At 43.2% G+C, this 21,046-nt stretch overlaps 1 protein-coding gene across 8 annotated transcripts in view; it reads left to right on the plus strand.

Annotated features, from left to right (window-relative positions):
- Nucleotides 1-5,398: 5,398 nt before the first annotated feature.
- LOC122562012 overlaps nucleotides 5,399-21,046 on the plus strand; it is a 51,173-nt gene continuing 35,525 nt past the window's right edge. For 2 of the 8 annotated variants that reach the window (XR_006315186.1, XM_043714400.1), the window contains exons 1-2: nucleotides 5,888-6,021; nucleotides 8,337-12,073. Coding sequence is in view for 6 of the 8 variants with exons in the window: in XM_043714400.1 (XP_043570335.1) it covers nucleotides 8,363-12,073 (3,711 nt within the window). In the remaining 2 variants the exon portion in view is untranslated. Of the gene's footprint in view, nucleotides 5,501-5,887; nucleotides 6,022-8,333; nucleotides 12,074-14,814; nucleotides 15,135-21,046 lie in introns of those variants that run through there. The other 6 variants (XR_006315185.1, XM_043714401.1, XM_043714406.1 and 3 more) reach the window with 6 other exon arrangements.

Below are 21,046 nucleotides of genomic sequence, written 5' to 3' on the forward strand. Positions count from 1 at the left end.
CCGCGCACCTGAGCGTCCTCCAACTGGTGTACTACGTCGGGTCCGAGCACCGCCGTTTTGAGGCGTCGGATGGCGGTGGCCACGTACTGGACGTCTACCGCTGCCCTGCCTGCTATGTCCTGCGGCAGCGTCCAGCCCAGGCCCCCGGCACCCAGCACGTCCCCGACCCTGGTCACCCTCGCCGCCGCGGCCCTCTCCTCCGACAGCCACTCGAACCCGCGAGTACGGAGGTGCGGATTCCTGAGCAACGGCTCCCTGACGAGAGGCTCCCAGCCGGAGGGTAGGCTGCGACAGCCGCTACTCCAGCCGGAGGGTAGGCGCGACGCGATTCGACCATGTTCCAGTCAGTGATCAGGTCCTGGTAAAAGACAGGCAGCGTCTTGAGGGCGACCTCCAAACCGTCACAGTCGACGAACAGGAGCTGCGTGTCGTAGTTGAGGGAAAATGTATTTATGCTGAAGCCACAGTTAGTGGGATAGGGTGTAGGATGGAGGAGAGGGGTAAATGGATTGGTGGAGATGAAGCCCAGAGAGCAAGAGATATGGAAGTGTTAGGTTAGCAAGGCATTTATAGATACCAGGCCAGGATGGAAGAAAATAAAGTGTAAACCATGCATGATAGCAGTGTAATTCCTGACAAGTCAAGACAATAGGCACAGTGATGGACAAATTACAATGTAACAATGAATAGTCATCAATAAAACATTGTTTTAGCAGCAATTCAAAAAGTCGTCCAAGAATTGTAAATGGAATTGAGTGTGATCATACAGTATTAAGGAGCCTGATGGCTCAGGGGAGGAAACTATTGCATAGTCTGGCTGTGAGAGACCAAATGCTCCAGCATCTTCTGGCAGATGGCAGGAGAGAGAAGAATTTGAATGAAGGATGTGTGCGGTCGTCCACAATGCTGTTAGCCTTGCGGATGCAGCATGTGGTGTAAATGTCCTCGATGATCTTCTCAGCTGTCCTCACTATCCTTTGTAGAGTCTTCCGATCCGAGCTGCTGCAATTCCCAAACCAGGCAGTAATGCTCAAAGTGCTCTCATTGGCCCCTCGGTAGAATATGGTGAGGATGGGGGATGGGCTTTCCTCGGCCTGTGCAGCAAGTAGAGATGTTACTGGGCTTTCTTGGTTATGGGGCTGGTGTTGAGGGACCAGGTGAGATTCTCTGCCAGGTGGACGCCAAGAAATTTTGTGCTCTTCACAATCTCCATGGAAAGAAGTGTGTTATTGAAACAGATTAGATTACTTAGTGTGGAAACAGGCCCTTTGGCTCAACAAGTCCACACCGACCCGCCGAAGCGCAACCCACCCAGAACGATTCCCCCCTTCACCTAACACTACAGGCAATTTAGCATGGCCAATTCACCTAACCTGCACATTTTTGGACTGTGGGAGGAAACCGGACCACCCAGAGGAAACCCACAGGGAGAGTGTGCAAACTCCACACAGTCAGTCACCTGAGGCGAGAATTGAACCCGGGTCTCTGGCGCAGTGAGGCAGCAGTGCTAACCACTGTGCCACCATGCCACTCACAAAGGTAATAGATTGCAGAGCTCTGAGATGCACACAGAGCTGGGCATCATGGTGCATGAATCACAAGAGGTTAATTTGCAGGCAAGGCAAGTAACTGGGAAAACTATTGTGAGGGGAATTTAGTACAAAAGTATGCTTCAGTTATACAGAGCACTGGTGAGACCACATCTGGAGTACTGTGTAAATGTTATTTAAGGAAGAATGTAAATGTTTTGAACTATTCCAGAGTAGGTTTATGAGACTAACACGAGGACTGGACAAGTTGTCTTATAATGAAAAGTTGGATAGGCTAAGGCTTGTATCCACTGGAATTTAGAAGAATAAGAGGGGACTTGATTGATACACATATATTGAAAGGTTAGATATGGAGAAAATTGGACGATCTACAGTGAAAGGTTATGTTTAAAAATCGGGGATCACCCATTTGAAATGGAGATTAATTCAACTTTTCGTAGTCAGGGAGTCTTTGGAACTGTCTTCTTGAAAATATGATGGAAGCAGAGTATTTGAGTTTTTTCAGATATGGATAGATTTTGTTAAGGAAGTGGATAGGTTATCATGGTAGTCAGGAATGTGGATTTGGCATTACAATCTGAAACAACCATGATCTTATTGAATGTCTGAGTGGGTTCAAGCTGTGAAAGGCATACTCTTGCTCCTTGTTGCCATGTAATTATGTGTGGTGAAGCAGAATGACGGACTGCAATTGAGAGAAACTGTTCCCCTTGCAACTTTATGTAAAGACAACTTTGAACAGTCATTCAGTATGCTTTTTTGGCAGTGGCTCCAATCACTCACTAACGAGAATGATTGCCCACCGAGGAAATTTCTGTCACTGGTCATGTGTTTTCTAGGTCCTGTGTGGCTGATGAGCCTGATCCGAGAGCCACAAATCTGACCACATATTTGGTAGGTGTTTCGGGGAAGTGGAATTGGTCCTTGGTTTTGAAATCGCCGGCACTTGTGTCCCGTCATACATAAGCTTCCTCCAAGTCAGTTTATTCTGACCATTGTCTCCCATGTGTTAACATGTACTTTTATAAATCTTATGGATGAAGTGTATTTTATGGGAGAGCAACATTCCTTGCATCTGAACAATAGATAAGAGAAATTTGAGCGTCTGTCTGCAATTAAGAGGATCTGAAGTCTGGCTTACCATATGCCTTTATGTTATTCTAGTTGAGAGTGTGGTGCTGGAAAAGCACAGCAGATCAGGCAGCATCCAAGGTAATGAGGGGGTGCTGAGCTGAAAGGTTGGAATTGGGATAAGATGGGGGGAGGGAAATGAGGAAACTGGTGAAATCCACATTGATACCATGGGGTTGGAGGGTCCCGAGGTGGGAGATGAGGCGTTCTTCCTCCAGCATCAGGTGGTAATGGAGTGGCGATGCCCTCGGAGGAGTGGGAAAGGGAGTTGAAGTATTCAGCTATGGGTCAGTAGGGTTGATTGGTGCAGGTGTCCAGGAGATATTCTCTGAAGTGCTCTTCGAGTAGGCGTCCTGTCTCCCCAATGTAGAGGAGACCGCATCGTGAGTAATGGATACAGTAAATGACACGTGTGGAAGGGCAGGTGAAACTTTGATGGGTGTGGAAGGCTCTTTTGGGGCATTGGACAGAGGTGAGGGCGGAGGTGTGGGTGCAAATTTTGCAATTCCTGCAGTGGCAGGGGAAGGTGCCAGGAGAGGAGGGTGGATTGTTGGGGGGCGTGGGCCTGACGAGGGAGTCACAGAGGGAACAGTCTTTACAGAAAGCGGATAGGGGTGGGTGGGAATATATCTCTGATGGTGGGGTACATGTGTAGGTGGTGGAACTGGCGGAGGATGATGCAATGTATACGGAGGTTGCTGGGGTAGAAGATGAGGACCAGGGGGCTCTGTCCTTGTTGCAATTGGAGAAGTGGGGTTCGAGGGCGGAGGTGCGGGAAGTGGATGAGATGCGTTGAAGGGCATCAACCACCACGTGGGAGGGGAAATTGTGGTCTTTAAAGAAGGCGGTCATCTGGCGTGTTCTGTGGTGGAATTGGTACTCCTGGGAGCAGATGTGATGGAGGCAGAGGAATTGGGAATAAGGGATAGCATTTTTACAGGAGGCAGGGTTGGAGGAGGTGCAATCCAGGTAGCTGTGGATGTCGGTGGGTTTGTAGAAAATGTCAGTGTTGAGCCGGTCACTGTTGATGGTGATGGAGAGCTCCAGGAAGGGGAGGGAGATGTCAGAGATGGTCCGGATGAATTTAAGGTCGGGGTGAAATGTGTTGGTGAAGTTGATGAACTGTTCAACCTCCTCGTGGGAGCACGAGGTGGCGCCGATGCAGTCATCAAAGTAGCGGAGGAAAAGGTGAAGAGTAATGTCGGTGTAACTGCGGAAGATGGACTGTTCCACGTAACCGACAAAGAAACAGGCATAGCTGGGGCCCATGTGGGTGCCCATGGCTACCCCTTTCGTCTGGAGGAAATAGGAAGATTCAAAGGAGAAATTATTGAGAGTGAGGACGAGTTCAGCCAAATGAATTAGAGTATCAGTGGAAGGGTACTGGTGGGGATGTCGGGAGAAGAAACGGAGGGCTTGGAGGTCCTGGTCATGACGGATGGAGGTGCATAGGGACTTGATATCCATGGTGAAGTTGGTTGGGCAGGAGCAGGCTGAGACGATGGGTCGGCCTGGGTAATCAGGCTTGTGGATCTTGGAAATTGGGCAGTGCGGGGTTTCCGAACTATGAGATTGAAAGCTGTGGGTGAGAGATCCCCTGAGGTGATGAAATTTCCCCTCCTACGTGGTTGATGATGCCCTCCAGCACATCTCATCCACTTCCCGCACCTCCGCCCTCGAACCCCACTCCTCCAACTGCAACAAGGTCAAAAGCCCCCTGGTCCTCACCTTCCACCCCACCAACCTTCAAATACATCACATTATTCTCTGCCATTTCCCCCACCTACAATAGGACCCGACCACCAGGAATATAATCGCCCCACCCCTATCTGCTTTCCATAAAGATTGTTCCCTCCGTGACTACCTCACCCCCCGATAACCCACTCACCTCTCCCGGCACCTTGGCCTGCTACCGTAGGAATTGCAAAACCTGTGCCCACACCTCCCCCTCATCTCCGTCCAAGGTCACAAAGGAGCCTTTCACATCCATCAAAGTTTCACCTGCATTTCCATACATGTCATTTACTGTATCTGTTGTTCCCGATGCAGTCTCTTCTACATTGGGGAGACAGGATACCTACTTGCAGAGCGCTTCAGAGAACATCTCTGGGACACCCGCACCAACCAACTCCACTGCCCCGTGGCTGAACACTTTAATTCCCCCTCCCACTCCGCCAAGGACATGCAGGTCCTGGGCCTCATTCATTGTCACTCCCTTACCACCCAACACCTGGAGGAAGAACGCCTATCTTCTGCCTCAGGATCCTCCAACCCCATGGCATGCTACATTCCCCCAGCCTCACCCCTCATTAATCTCTCAACTCCCCAACCCCCATAAGGTTCCCAGCCTCATTCCTGATGAATGACTTATGCCTGAAACGTCGATTCTCCTCCTCCGATGCTGCCTGACCTGCTGTGCTTTTCCAGCACCACACTCTCCACTCTAATCTCCAGCATCTACAGACCTCACTTTCGCCCTTGCGTTATTCTTCCCGAAATAACGCAGGAAAAACTGTAAACAATGAAACCACCAAGAGCAAGGCGATAAGTGAAGGTGCACCAATGAGAGACTCGGCACGCGGCCGTGAGAGTTCCACCAATCACAACAAGCGGAGCCGGTCGCTGCCATGGCGACGGCCTCCTGAGTGACAGGCCTCGCGGCGTTGCCATGGCGACGGCCTCCTGAGTGACAGGCCTCGCGGCGCTGCCATGGCGACGTCCTCCTGAGTGACAGGCCTCGCGGCGCTGCCATGGCGACGGCCTCCTGAGTGACAGGCCGTACGGCCGGCTTACGCAGCGCCGGAGGAGGGCGGCTTCAGGTAAAATCGAGAGGGAGTCGGTGGGCCGCAGTGACGGGGAGTGGCGGAGGGGGAGGGAGGAAGTGGAAGCCCGGCCCTTCCTCGCCTCCCTTCCCCGCCTCCCTTCCCCCCCACTTCCCGTCCTTTGTTTTCAAACACCGCGAGGCCTAGCGGCGGCCTATACAGCCTGGGGCTGGAGTGAGTTAGCGAAGCCTGCGCTGGTGACCGGCCTGGTCTCTGTTGTGGGGGCGGCAGAGAGGCGTTCTTTGTTTCATCTTTTTGATGGTGGAGAAGAGGCGGGGGGGCAAGGCTGTTTTATTTTGCAGCGGGCGGCGCTTCACCTCTTTGTTTGGATTCAGGCTCCATGTGGACTCGCCATTGAAGGCGGTGTTTGTCGGAAAAGCCGCAAAGAGGGGCAGGCAGCTGGGGCTCTGATCCACTCACGACAACCCCGGGCACTTCTCTTTATTCAGTAACAGGCCGCTGGCTCCTTGTTCAATAAAGTCTCACCCTTCAGCCTTCATTGATGAGCCTTGTGGAAGGTAATGTGTTGACTCAAGATGTTTCGCAGTGTTCGCCCCAAAAGTTTAAAAGGCGTCTTTATTCCATGTCCTAACTACATTATGTTTGTGCTTAGTCACCCACTCTCTGTTTCTGGATCGTGGTGCTTGTCCTGACATATGAGATACTGTACAGTTTTATTAAAATCCCTGCATTTTCATGTCAGCTTGCCTCAGGCTATTCTGTGTGCGATGTGACTTGTTTTCTTGCTGGGTTTCAAAGCTGCGATACCATTTCCTAATTTTTTTTTAAACACCTTAAGTTCGTTTTGACTGCTACATGAATTTTTAAAGAATCAGGACCTCTCGGCTTTAGAATGCCGCAGACGTCCAGTTTTTCATGAAAAGTTCCTTTGACAAAGGAACAAATCAGGCCAGAGGATTGAGGCCCTCCGAGATTACAACTAAATTGTTGATCCACTGTTGTCACAATGTACTTTGGTATAGAATAGCAATTTTAGCTGAACTACTAAATAGGGCATGATAAGTTAAAGTCTACGGAAATGAATAGTTTATTTTGATCCTCCATGAAATAGCATTTGTCAACTTCATTAGAAGTTTTTAAAATTTTACTTTTGACCCACTCTGTAATTTTAAAAAAACAATATTTTTTTGCGAGGGTAAAGCATAAAGTAGGTCAAAAGGTGTGAAGTCCCCCACTATACAAGGTATCTCAGCCTCCTTATCTATATATGCAGCTTCATTTCCTGCTCTCAGTGCAGCACATGTACTTTCATGTCTGTCTGAGATCACGTGAGCTGCCTTGTTCCATCCACTTAGGATGCGACTCTTCAGTGTGCTATGGTAATTAGTAGAAATGAATGAGACTCTGCATTCAGCACTAACTGAAGCGACGGTCTTTGTGTCTTGATGAAGCTCCCTGTTAAGGACAAAGGATAACGACTTAGCGGTGTGTTCTTGTTTCATAGTCCTACTGTTTGAATATTAGTAATCTTTAAATATATTGCAAAATTTAGCTGCTAAACTTTTGACTCTTAATTGCGGATCTCTGTCTTTTGATGTTCTGACTTTATGTTTTCACTGTTAGGGAACAATCTTGTGTGTAACACTGCTTGATGTTAGCTTCCATAAATGTTAGTGGAAAGGTTATTAATTTGGTAACTACAGTTGGGGTTGGGAGTTTTTTGTTGGCTTCATATTTGAAATAAGTGCATGCCTATAACTGGATTTTTTTTTCAAAATTAATCTACACAGGTAGTTTCTTTGTATAATTTTTAAAAAATATTTGGAAACCAGCTGAAAAACAGTGGATACGTTTCTCTTTCAAAAATCTTCCTCACTATATTTGTTGATAGATTGCTTGAAAATGAGTGTCAATATGACAGCTATAAAAATATTTTTGTTTTGATAAGCTCAACCTTTGTGGCTAACTCCAGACTTTATATGGTCCATTTTGTTGTATGCTGTGTACATTGATCGCATACAAATGATTATTTCTGAAAGGAGAATTTTATGATGAGACTTGAAATAAGGGAAAAACAGCAAATTGATAAAGAAATCATTTAAAGTTTCATATTTTAAAAACTAAAAACATGGAATGATATTAATAGTATAAGTAATACCTATGCAATCATACCTTTGATATAAGCTGTTGTCTTGAGAAATGGAATGTATGACTACTTAGTAGTGTGAAGATACATTGAGAGAAGTTGGCCTATTTGGATAAAGCTCACCTTAAAAATTATTTCCCAATCTAAAGATAACCGGCTTCACATTGCGTTCCATTTCATTTCAAAGCCTCAGATAATTTACTTACTTTCAAGAAAGAGAAAAGTTTAATCAGTTTCTTCCAAACAAATTATTCAGTTGAAGACCTCTTTTAAGTACTTGAAAAGTAGCCAGTGCTTTACCGTCAAAGCTACTCCTGTCCGTTGCTTTTTCAATATTCGGGTGTATGCTGAATGGTACTATGAGACGTTTAAAATGAACAGAGCATTGAGTCCTGCCCAATAACACTTTCAAGCAACATCGCGATAAACAGACAAACTTGAATCTTGTACCTTTTCTACAGATGTGGTCTTGCTCCTCACTAAATAACTGCTTTTTATTGCCTATTCAAAACTTAATTATAAAATAATCCTGGGTGAAGTTCTTGAATTTGACATGTCCTGAGGTATTCTAATAAAGGCAGTTTTTCATTGGGACTTACTCTGTAGATATAGCTACTCATAAACTATAGTGTGCAACTTCTATGAAACTAACTTTCTATGTAAGAATAATGTTGATTTATTATTTATTGATACAACTAAATATGTTTGTTTTCTTTCTCCAAGAAGCAGAGTGAAACAAAGAAAGTCCTGTAATGGAGTCGGGACAGGATCAGGCTGATGGCTTGCAAACTAGAAAGGATGACTTAATTAATTTCAGCATCCCTGTGGATTATCAGATTGATTGCTCAAGAAATCAGAGAGAGGGGCTGCAGGCGAACGATTCTCTAGAACTATTGCACAGTGGGGCCATGGATACACAATACAGTCTGTGTACTAAAAATATAGCTGAAGACCTGGAAACCAACACCGGATCGACTGTACCTCATACTGATAAGGTACACTTGGATGATGCTATTTCCAGTACTACAGTCACAGTCTCTTATGTCAATCGACCTCACCTGTTCTCTTCCCAAAGGATATTACAGCATTCCTTGCATGAGCAGCCATTGGCATCGCTCTTTATTCCATCTGTTTGCGTACAATCTCAGCAGATGGTGCCAGTCTCGTTAGATTCATCCATTCCGACCAATTTTGTTGACTCGTCATTTGAAAGCTCTGTGTTGACACAGTCTGATGATCTGGAGCCTGTTGGAAGAGGCCTTGAAAATGGAATTGACTGCAATATTATGAACCAGCACAAACTGAAGGTGCTGGACTTAGATTTGCCATTGGCTACTTCTGCAGTTCATGAGCCTGGATCATGTGATAGTCCACTCGAACAGACATTAGATACTGCTGAGGAAACCTTGTATGAACAGTCAAGTGTTTCATCTGGGTTGGAGTCACAAGACCCTGTATGCCAGTTTTCTGGAGAAATACATCAGGAAAATGAATGGCACAGTGTTGTAAGTTCTGCTGAAACTGATGTTCAAGACTCTGAAATGGTTGTAATAGAACTGACTCAGCCTTCAATGTCAGAGGACAGACCAAACAAAAAGGAACATTGTGAAAACCAAAACCTGCTGGACAGAGTGGAACATTGTGAAACACAAAATGGTACTAGTGTCTTCACTGATGTTGAAAACTTGAACAACCGGTATACAGAGGTTGAGCCTCAGCCTGTTTGTGATTTGAGCAGGGCTTGCAAAGACCAGACAAAGGTAGAAAGTGTCAATGAATGTTCAGAGGTTGTAGTACCAGATGAATCTGAAGAAAGCCTCAGTGAGGAAACATCGGATAAAACATGCCTTATAGTCTTAACAGAAGGGGAGCGTAATGTTTCCACAGTTTGTGACACAAGTGCACTAGCTTCAAACTCCATGAAAATGTCACCAAGTATGGTAAGATTAGATGATTGCCAGAGAGCATATGTGCAAAGTGTCAGGACCAATATGTCATATTATGAGGAAGCACCCAATGTATATGATGTGCTGCAAAATTCTGACGAAATAGTCCTTAGTACAAGTGATTCTACAGACCTTCATCATTTTCAGCAAACCAATATTCTTTCAGAACAGCATGTGACAACTGGAGAGTGGTCTCCTGACCAAGAAGTAGTGTTTGCATCTGACCTAAAGAATGGAAAAATACATCATTCAGAGAACAATGCTGAAAGCAGTCAAACTAACAATCTCATGGAAAGCAATTGCAACTCACCAGACAGTACGATTTCTCCAAGTAGTGGGGATCTGACACCAAATCTTAAAGTACCTGAACAGTCCCTGAGTAGTGATGATAGCTGCTTGGAAGTAGAAAACCAGATTTCTATCAGTGATTCAAATGGCGCACTGTCTGCAACCAAATTGAATTTAAAGGAGAGCCCTGAATCAGAACAGGTTGTTAACAATGTGTGTGAGGACAGCAGAAGTTCAACTTCATTCACTGAGCAGATGTTTCCTTCTTTGCAGAGGCCATCAGTTTCAGAAGGTAACCATCCTAGGATAAAGCCTTGCTCTCTTGAATTGCATAAACTAAATGTTCTTGAAACAGAAGGGAAATGTGACGTTCGAGGATATGTATTAGACCTGAAAAAAAATAATGTTGCATCGATGGCGTGCAGCATTTCTATGAGTCTCTCTTTAGCTAAGTCTGGAAAAATTGTTGAAGATAATGAGCAGGAAGATTTTGCTGAGAACTCTGAAGAAAGTGGCCAGAGCTCCAGCACTGACAATGTTTGTGAATTCTTATCTGTTCAGGAAGAGCCACAAATTTTTAACAGGCGAAAGCAAGCGTTGGTCGCCAAGCCTGATGACAGTGATGTCGTCTGCATTTCTGAGGAGGAGGAGGAGGAGGATGAAAGTAGTTCAGTTACAAAAACTGACATGCACCAGGATCAGGTACAAGCTCATGAGAATAAGAAATGGAGGACAGCAAGTCAACAACATGCGAATCAGAAGAAACTTGCAGATCAACCTCTACAAAGTGATGATAATGCTGAGCCCAAGCATTTTGAAAGGAAGATTCTTCCACCAAGACAAAGAGGAATGAGGCTGGAGCAGATCGTGCAAAATATCGTCACTCAGCCTAAGTCAAGAACATCAAGCCTCAGTGAAAGGCTGCGAAGAAGCAGGGATGCACGGACTCCTACCAGGTTTCAACCACCAAGATACAAATCCTGCAGCTCTACAACAGAACAAAAATCCAAAGGTAGTGCTGGGTGCAGTCCCTGCATCAGGGATTCTGTACAAAAAATGACTTTGGAATATAAAATACAAGAACAGAATGAGGCTAACCAAGGCGAAACAAGTACAATCCCTGTGGAGAAACAGAACAAAAATAAATCTACCTCAATTCCAGGCTCTTGCCAGGGACATGCAACAAAACTGAGCGCTCCTATTTCCCCTACCACATCTTTATGCAGTGCCTCTTCATCTTCACAGCAGTTGACAGAGATCTCCCGGAAGGGCCATCCATCAGGCAATAAGCAAGAGTTTGGTAAAGATGACCTCAAATGTTTAAATAGGAGGAGAAGAAAGCAGCTAGAAAGCACTAAGAATGCCTTGCAGCCAAAGAACTGTGTGTCTTCCCGACAGCGATCCACGCGGCAGAGGACAAGGGGTACAGCAAGAAAGAGAATACGCAAACCAGTGGGAAAAAAGCGGCAAACACGACGGGGCCAACCCTCATCTTTCTTTGCACCTGAAGAGCCTGAAATAAAGCTAAGAGCATTGTCTCTTAAAGCAGAGGACCGACGAGACAGATATGATAGTTTTTCACCTTACATTCGGGTAGAGACAAAAGGTTATTCAACGTGTACAGTAGTAAACTATGCTGAGGAGGATAGTAACAATCTTAAACAAAAGAAACATTCCCAACAGCAGTCACATGGTGCAGTTCCAAAATCATCATGCTTGACATTGGGTCCTACAATTAATGAGGCCTGTCACAAAAGCTTTCTAGTCTGTTGTCTTTGTGGCCAATCTGCAAATGCAATGGAACAAGGTGATCTTTTTGGACCTTTTTATCCCAGAGGATATGCACCTTCAAACAGCCAAACTGCCCGCTCAAAAGATACTAAGACTGAGCAAGCCAGCACAGTTGTTTCTAGCTCTAGTTGTAATTCTATTAGGAATACAGTAAGTAAAACTTCAGGACAAAATCAGGAGTCTAGGACAAGGGAAGGGGCAACAACCCGTGGCCAGAAACGCAGAGGTTTGGACAGTGAAGAAATCACAAAATGTTCTGATAGTAAGAAGCCCAAGAATGAATTGTCTTTGGAAGAGTGGTACCAGCCTCCGTTGGTTCCAATGGACAGTAACGAGTACTGGATGCATGAAGACTGTGTGACGTGGTGTGCTGGTGTATTTCTTGTGAGAGGGAAGCTCTATGGTTTGCTGGAAGCCATCAGTGTTGCACAGGAGACAGTAAGTAAGATGAGATATTGTGATATTCTATACAGATGTTAACCGGGTTTAAACACTGAGTGTGTAACCTTTAAATCCCAAGCTCTTGATCTTTAATGAGAGTGAATTAATGGCAGACACCACCATTGCCCCAATATTCCAACGACTAGAAAACACTTGTTACAATTTCCAAATACTCAATGACAAGAATGAAGTGGAACATTTGATATAACTTCCTTTTGCATCCACTTGATAATGAGTCATTCAAGCAGAGCACCTGAAATTAAGACAATTCATGAAATTAGTTCTGATTGAAGCATTGAGTGATTCTGGATCGTAGAATGTTTTTGTCCAATTTTTCTTAATTGTTTAAAAAGTTTGAACGTGATGTTCTGCAAGGCACCAACTATACACATGGTGTTGTCTACAATTTGACAAGAAAATGAAGATGAACCTTTTCCTATGGATAAAATCTAAGTTTCACTTGTGCCACTAAGATTGACCAATGTATGTTGCCTTGCACTGTACTGTTGGTATGGAGTTTTTTTAGAGAAATCGTGGTTTTTGTTTGGGGTAGGGAACTTCCTACTTGAGATCTCTTTTCCTGTTCTGATGCAAAGAGGTTGTAGCTGCTTGTTTCCAGTTCCTTACAGCCTGATCTCCAGCTATATGGTATATAGGAAAGACTTCGTAAGTTTGTTTAATGTTCTATTTCTCACATTTCCCAACTCTGAAAGTCCAAATACTTTTGACCCACTACATTAGCAATTAACCTTCAATGTTTTCTTCCACATTGTGCCCTGTGTCCAGCTGATTGCAGCAAGGAAATATAGAGAGCAGGCTGGCTGATTCTTACTTCTGCATCCTGCCCAATACTCCTTGACTAATTTGTCCCTTCCTGTTTCAATCTACTGTTGCTGACTGTTTAAAACTTCTGACATATTAACTTAAAATGAGCTTTTTTGAAGACTGAAATATGCAAAGGTTAATGCTTATTTATAGACCCCAGATTATTGTCCAGGAGGTGCATGTAGAATTCTCATTTTAGGACAGAGCTTAACATGCATCATGTGTATATTTGTACAATCTTGCTTTTAGTTTAAAAGTGACATTATGTTAAGAATCTTATTTTAAGATTTTGCTAGAATATTTGCTTTTAATTAGAGTTGAAATATTTGTTTAGAGTTATTACATTTGTTCCTTTTGATTTAAAAAAAAAGGGACACTGACTTTAACAGTCCCATCAGGTTGTTGTGATGAAGCTTGATGTATTTACTTCTATGTCATTGTCATTAAACACAGCCACTACATCATGATTATTTCCAGTATGGGATTACTGGAATTAATTTTCACCTGTCTAGGAGATGGGTTATATAATTTTTTAGAAACACTGAAATGTTTAGTTTTTAATTCTTTAAAAACCTGTGCCTTATCCCCAACTTTCATTTGGATTATTAATTTGCCTATTTTTCATCTGAGGACTTGAATTTCATAGAAATCTCACTCCCTATTACTTAAGTTCTGTGACTCGTACGTGAAAAGGATAGTTAATCCAGGCTCTTGATTATCCTAATGGAGTAATAACTACTAAGTGCTGAGTTTTGTTTTTGGCTAAGTGTGAGTTGCATCGAACTTTGAGGGAATCTTGCCACATATTACAAATTCACCTCTTTAGTTATGTACCCCATACCGTGGTGTCCCTCGCATCCTGTTTTAACCCCATCTTGCTATGCATTTTTCTAACATCTCCAGATATCTACTGAAAGACTGGCATTTCTTGCATCCGTGTCAGCTTTAAAAGTTTGTTATGCACTCTCACCTGCATTGTCAGTAAAGCAGCCCTGCAAAGTTCCTGACATTTGCCCTGTGCATTGCAGATGGGGGAAATTTGTCACCTGCTTTGTGGATTGGGTCCTGGAGGTCCTGCTGGGTGGATTAGTGCAGATGGAGACCTTCCTCTTATTCCACGGGGGGCCTTGAGACCAGATTAAGCCACCCTGGTCAGAATTTACCAACTGGGTTAGTGTAGTCTCAGCTTTCTGGACAACTGCCCAGCATTGTAACAAGAAGGTCAATCCTTCTCCACCCCACCGACATAAGTTGCATAAACGTTTCTCCAATATTCCTAACTTGCTCATTCTCTGATACTATGTCCATCTCTCACCAAGGTTCATACTGTACCATGCTCACTATTGGCTGCAATATCTTCCTGCACTTGCTCCTCCTCAGCCAAATCCCTGGTTCACTAGCCTTGGATTTCTTCTGTGCTGCCTATTCTCTCATTCCAGGAGGACAACAGCCTATAAGGGGGCAGAAAGAGTCACTGGGTTGCTCAACGTTCAGCTTCTTACCCCCCTCATGTGGAGGCAATCCAGTTTTTGACTGTCCCAAGTGGCTGGTTGACAGTTGTCCAGGCCCCTGGTCTGGTATCAGATTAGATTAGATTAGGTTACTTTACAGTGTGGAATCAGGCCCTTCAGCCCAACAAGTCCACACCGACCCTCCGAAGAGCAACCCACCCACACCCATCCCCCTACATTTACCCCTTCACCTAACACTATGGGCAATTTAGCATGACCAATTCATCTAACCTGCACGTTTTTGGACTGTGGGAGGAAACCGGAGCACCTGGAGGAAACCTACGCAGACACAGGGAGAATGTACAAACTCCACACAGAGGTGGGAATTGAACCTGGGACTGTGAGGCAGAAGTGCTAACCACTGTGCCACCGTGCTGCCCTGTTGCCCTCTAATCAATGCAGGCACCTCCTGAGCGGAAATCAATGACTCTTGACTGAAGCCTGTGGACAACTATGACAAGCTTCCCACTTTGCGCTAAAGGACAACTCCAGACAGATGTCATGAATCCAGTAACTCTGGCCAAGGTGACAGAAAGCCGACAGCAGTGCAAGTTTGGGAGCATCAATGTATTCCCAGAGAGCGAATGCTATGACTGCAAACAAAAAGCCTGGATAGACAGCCTGGTCCAGTCCATGAACTGGATGCATGCTCCTGAATGCAAATTGCCTTGCAGCATTACAATTCTATCTGCTGGTGCAACGTTGAAGTACAAGAGCATCCTGTAAGTAGCTTGAATATGTGCCATGAGGGTTTTTAGAGGTTAGTATGTCAGATGCTAATGTGCATAGATGTTGGATGCATGTGGTTGGTACCCTAGAGTGTGCTCTGATATGTTAGTGCTTGATACCCAATGTGGAAGTTCTTTGGCCAAGCTATGTTATTGCTTAAGCTGCCAGCTAACTGCTGTCATTTCCATGACAAGATTTCTTGACATCTAGCATGATTGATACAATTGGTAAAATGAGAAGCTGAATGTTAATAAGGTGAATTGTGCCATGAATAAAGTGTGTAACAAGCTTAATGTCCATTAATTGACACTTTGCTGCTACCCTTTGATTAAATTCACCTTGCCACTCAGCAAAAGTATAAAAGATGAAGAAAGGTGCATCAGATATCAGAGATCTTGATATCAGATCTCGCTGCACTTATCCAATTTTACCACAAATCTTGCCTTAGCCTGTATTGTTGAAATCTCTTTATGAAATTCCATCCTGTGTGTTTTGTTCCTGTAGCTATAACATACCTTCCAAATGCTGTTTCTCTTGCCTTCCTTTGGATATCTTCTTTTATATCGGTTGATATGATTTTTTTTTTCCCATGTGTGGTTGTTTTTATATCTTTATTTTTTTCGCTTGGTGCATAATGTGATGTGATGTGATGTGATGTAAAGGGTGGTCCTTCGGGCTGATCAACTGACCGTTTAATAGTATACCAACTGAATGCTTCTGTTATGGTCATGATCAGTTCATTGAATGATTGGTGCTAAACAGCCAGATGTCTATTAGGGGCGCCTATGTCTGAAACTGTGACAAAGCGGCAGAGAGTACTTACCCATTGCAAATATCCCTCTGGAAGAGAGAATACTGTTAAATCAGAATTCAGAGCCAGGAACTAGGAAGCTTAATAGCTTCTGACTTGGAGGTGGAAATGCACCCACTGAGCTGAATGTTTGTTCTGGTGTGTGGTGAGCCACACCCTTCATAATTTATCATCCCTGCTGTTTGATTTCGCCTCAGTAGATTTCTCTCATATTCTTTACCACTCCCTTTTATTTTGCTGCCTGCAGTTTCTGCCTGTATGGTTTTAGAAATGTTTGCTTTTCAGTTGCTCTGATAATGGAGCATTTTCACTTTGTCGATTACAGTCTCCTTCTGCCATATAATTTTTACTCTGGGTTCCTTGTGCCTTGTATTAATGTGATATTTACACTGTCCCAAATAAACTTGCTGAGAAATGATGCATGTGTGCTCTCCTACATATAAATGCATTGATATTAACAAATCTTATGCATTGCAAAATTTAACATGAATATACTGACTGCAGCAAGTGGGTTATGTCATATGTAGAGATTTTTATTTTAGGAAAATGGTCACTCCACAAACTGACTTCTTTTGCCAAGTTGGTTTCACTTTCTCTATTTCAATGAAATGTGTAAATTAGCAGCTTTATAAATTTTATTTTCTTAAGCCTTTGTGAAGTGCCTTGAGGTACTGTTTTCATTGCAATTGCAGGTTTTAACTTACTACTTTTCCAGATCTGCAGCTAATAATTCTCATGTAACCAGTGGCTAGAACTTAAAATGAAGAGTAAAATCACTTGAATGACATCACAGTGAACGTAGCTAGATCTGGTCACTGGAGTTGGAACAGAAGCATTTTAGCCCTTCATTCCTACTGGTTGTTTCCCTGATGCGCCTTTGACCTGAAGGAAGTAATTCCTTTTTGAGGTGGGACTTCCTAAGTGCTGGCAGCTTTCTCACATCACATTTGCTTCATTTGCAACAGTTCCTCCCTATCTAGACCCCTCATAATTTTGAAAACCTCTATCAGATCTCTCCCTAGTCTTCTCTCCAAGGAGAACAGTCTCAATCACTCCAATCTCATTTCTGGAACCATATTTGTAAGTCTCTTCTACACTCTCTCCAATGCGTTCACATCCATCCTACGGTCTGGTGCCCAGAATTGTACAAGCTATTCCAGCTGAAGTTAACAGTGGCTTCTATAAGTTCAGTATTACCTCCTAGCTTTTGTACTCTGTGCCCCTAACAACAAAGCCCAGAATACTTTATGCTTTATTGACTGCTTTCTCCACCTGTCCTACCACCTTCTGTGATTTATGCACAAAAACACCCAGTTCCTTCTCTCGCACCTGCTTACATATTGTGGCCCCATTTCGTCTGTCCATCTTCTGACCAAAATGCCACACTTTTCACTTCTCTGCATTGAATATCACCTTACACCTACCTGATCACTCCATCTACTTGTCTGTCCTTTTGGAGTTCTGCACCATTATCAGTTTCCAATGCTTTTGTATTTTTTTTAATGCACAAACTTTGAAATTGTCCTCTTCATGCCAAGATCAAGTTAATTACAGTATATCAAAGAAACCAATACTGACCTATGTGGGCCTCTACTACAAACATTCCTCTAGCATGAAAAAATATCCACTGACCACTGCTTTGCTTCCTGTAACTCAGCCAATTATATACCCATGACGTTACTGTTCCTTTTATTCCCTGAGCTATAACTTTTTCTTGCAAGTCAGCTGTGTGACACTATTGATACTTATTCATAGAGTCTTCAATCTGCTCAATATTCTGTTTTAAAAAAATGTCATTAGTGTCGTGTTTCTCTCTAATAAGTTGATTAGTACTTTAAAGCATCTGCCTCAAATTTCATCCAGTGTTTAGTTATTGGCCAGTTCCCTCCCATGTCGTAATGACTCCCTTATTCCAACAACCCAGGATTTGATAGCACTCTTCTAATGCTCAATCCCACTCCTAAATAGATAAGTCCACCATTTTTATTTTCCTAACATACTAATCAAGAATCATCTGCTTTAGCTTCTGGTTCAGTCCACATGTCTGCTACACTGAGATGGGAAAAGTAATTCATCTTCGAATCCTGCATGAGGTTTGTTATTCTGATAGGCTATTTAACTTGGACATGCATATCTTCATCTACAGTAATTCCTCCCAACAATTAAAGATTTGGATTATTAACCGTCTCTGTTGCAAAAATCAGTTTGGTCTCTGAAAGCTTTTTGTACCAAATGCAGAATTTAAAGATAAATATGTAGAAAGGAGCTATAACATGAAATCAGTGGAGACAAAAGAGCCCAACCTGAGTGCGTTCAGCTGTTACATCTTTAATCACATGTAATTTTTATCCAATTTGTCTCATGCAGTCAAGACAGCTCAGCAAAACATGTTGCTGTATGCAGTGCTATCAGCCATCAACAGCATTAACTATTGACTTCTGACAGCTTGCTGTGGCAGGTCTTCAGACGTCTATTTCCAGGAATTGCTGCGACATTTTTTTAAACACATGCACTGTACAGTTATATTAAATAGTTTTGTAGTTTAAATAAATATTTTAGAAGATCACTGACTGAAATAGCTTGGTGTTTCTGGATGTACTTTTTAGGCAAAAGTATGTTTTCCTTTCACATTGCAAAATGTATCTGAAGATCAAATACTTTGACACCCATGTGGCTGCACTCCAAGGGGATGACCTTTATTTCCATTTGGTCAGCCCTAGCATTGACAGTTCAGAGCCTGACGCTAGCTGCATCATTGAGAGAGTAATTGATTTAAAAGAAAATTAAGCTACCTGAAACTGCTTTAACTTTGCCCTAGCTTAGAGAATGGTTACATTTATCTTTGGGAAGATTTAAAGTAATTTTTTTCTCACTTCACTTAGCATATGCAATTCTCCTTTTTGACTGGGGACTTAATCTGCCATAGACCTCTGTCAAAGATGTTTTTGGTAATAAACAATTGTTTTCTGATTTTCGTCCTTCCCTTTTTGCTCTTTGTGTTAGACTTGTCTTCCTTGGGAGAATCCTGAATTTTGTTGAGTGATCTATTGTGGACAATTCACAGAACTCTGCATTAGGAATTGTGGGTTCAAAGCTGCATTTTTAAAGATCAATTCTTGGCATGGTGTGTTGGAACATCAAACTACTGTAATGAATTTTGAATTTGTACAGTACTTTAAGTACATCATGTGGTTGGAAAACAAAAACATTTGAGGAGAAAGTGAGGTCTGCAGATGCTGGAGATCAGAGCTGAAAATGTGTTGCTGGAAAAGCGCAGCAGGTCAGGCAGCATCCAGGGAACAGGAGAATCGACGTTTCGGGCATAAGCCCTTCTGAAGAAGGGCTTATGCCCGAAACGTCGATTCTCCTGTTCCCTGGATGCTGCCTGACCTCCTGCGCTTTTCCAGCAACACATTTTCAAACAAAAACATTTGCTAAGCAAGTTTGCTTTAGATTTTGAGACTAAATATTGTTAATGAACATAAGAGTCTTGGTATCAGACTTCGTATCACCCTGCTGACTGCTGTCTCCTGCTGTTTTAGCATTCATTTATTAGTCTCTTGTGAAATCGCTTCTTTGTTCTCCTCTGGTGTGTTTATCTGAACTCCAGCTTCTGTTGTTGTATAGCAGGCACATTGTGTACTCTGTATTTTTCCTGGTTCCTCAGATTTTAACAACTCAGAGTTCATTAAACAAAATTACATTTTCATTTAAATGCACAGAGCTAGACTGACAAGGGATTCTTCCCATTTCTCACTCCAGTTAAGCAAAGTAATCAACCTATTTGGGTTTCCTGTGAGCTTTGTTCTTGACAACCACGGGTTCGGAGTAATTTGACGAGTCTACCTAAGCATAATGCTTTGATTTCTCCCTGCTTAAAAAATTAAAATGGAACATGAGGAATTGCTTAATTGTTTTAGTACTTGGTTTTAATACTTTTGTTTAAGATGCGCTTGTAGGGAATACAACAGACTTTACTCTGCATCTATCTCACGTTGTACCAAAGCTTCCAACTGCCTTATGCTGACGAGGTCTTGTAAGGGAAAACTTTCTCCACTTGATGTTTTTCTTGGTGGAAAGGTTTTAGTGCACAGTTTTCCCATCTACTTAATTTACAATCTTTTTAAAACCCAATACGGATCACCCAATTAATGCTATGTGATTTGATTTTATCTTTTTCAGCCTTGTTAACTTGAGTTTTGTGGTTGGTATTCCACTGTTTACCAGTCCTGTAGTCCCCACCCAAATATGTAAATTCTTTTTAGTTATCAGGTTGAATAGCAAGTTCCTTCATGCCTGACTTATTTCAAATAACTCCGAGCAGTTCACTTCAATTGTATTATTGAGGTGGAGGATAATTGGACCAGGACATACGCACACTATTCACTTCACACTTATAAGCCCAAGTGCAAGAAACTAGAGAAACAAATTGCAGGGGCCATGGTTGATACTTTTGCACATTCGTTAGCCACAAGTGAGGTCCTGGCAGACAGGAGAATAGCAAATGTGTCATTATTCAAGAAGTGCTGCAAAGAAAAGTCTCTTGCAGTGTTCTTGGATATATCTGGTCAGGACCAGACTTATCCACCTTCATACATTCTAATACATCCAACACTACCTCTACTGTGGTGTGGACTGTCCCCAAGGTATCACCACTAACTTCCCCAAGTTCCCAAGTCTCCATGTCTTTCTCCACAGCAAGACTATCTCGTGCCCCCTGGGAACCATAGACCAGTAAGCTTAACACCTGTGGTGGGTAAGTTGCTTGAGAAGATTGAGAGATAAGATATATATGCGTTTAGAAAGACAGGGTTTGATTTAAGTAGTCAGCATGGCTTTGAGAGTGGGAGATCATGCCTCACAAATTTGTTTGAGTCTTTTAAAGAAGTGACCAGGAGCGTTGACAAGGGCAGAGTGGTAGATATTGTCAGTGTGGAGAAAATGAGGACTGCAGATGCTGGAGCTCTTAGCCTCCTTCGGCCACAAGCCTCATTCCCAATGAAGAGCTTATGCTTGAACATTGACTGCCCTGCTCCTCCAGATGCTGCCTGACTGGCTGTGCTTTTCCTGCACCTCACTCATAGTCTATATGGA

The sequence above is a fragment of the Chiloscyllium plagiosum genome, chromosome 24 (genome assembly GCF_004010195.1).
Source record: "Chiloscyllium plagiosum isolate BGI_BamShark_2017 chromosome 24, ASM401019v2, whole genome shotgun sequence".
NCBI lineage: Eukaryota > Metazoa > Chordata > Chondrichthyes > Orectolobiformes > Hemiscylliidae > Chiloscyllium > Chiloscyllium plagiosum.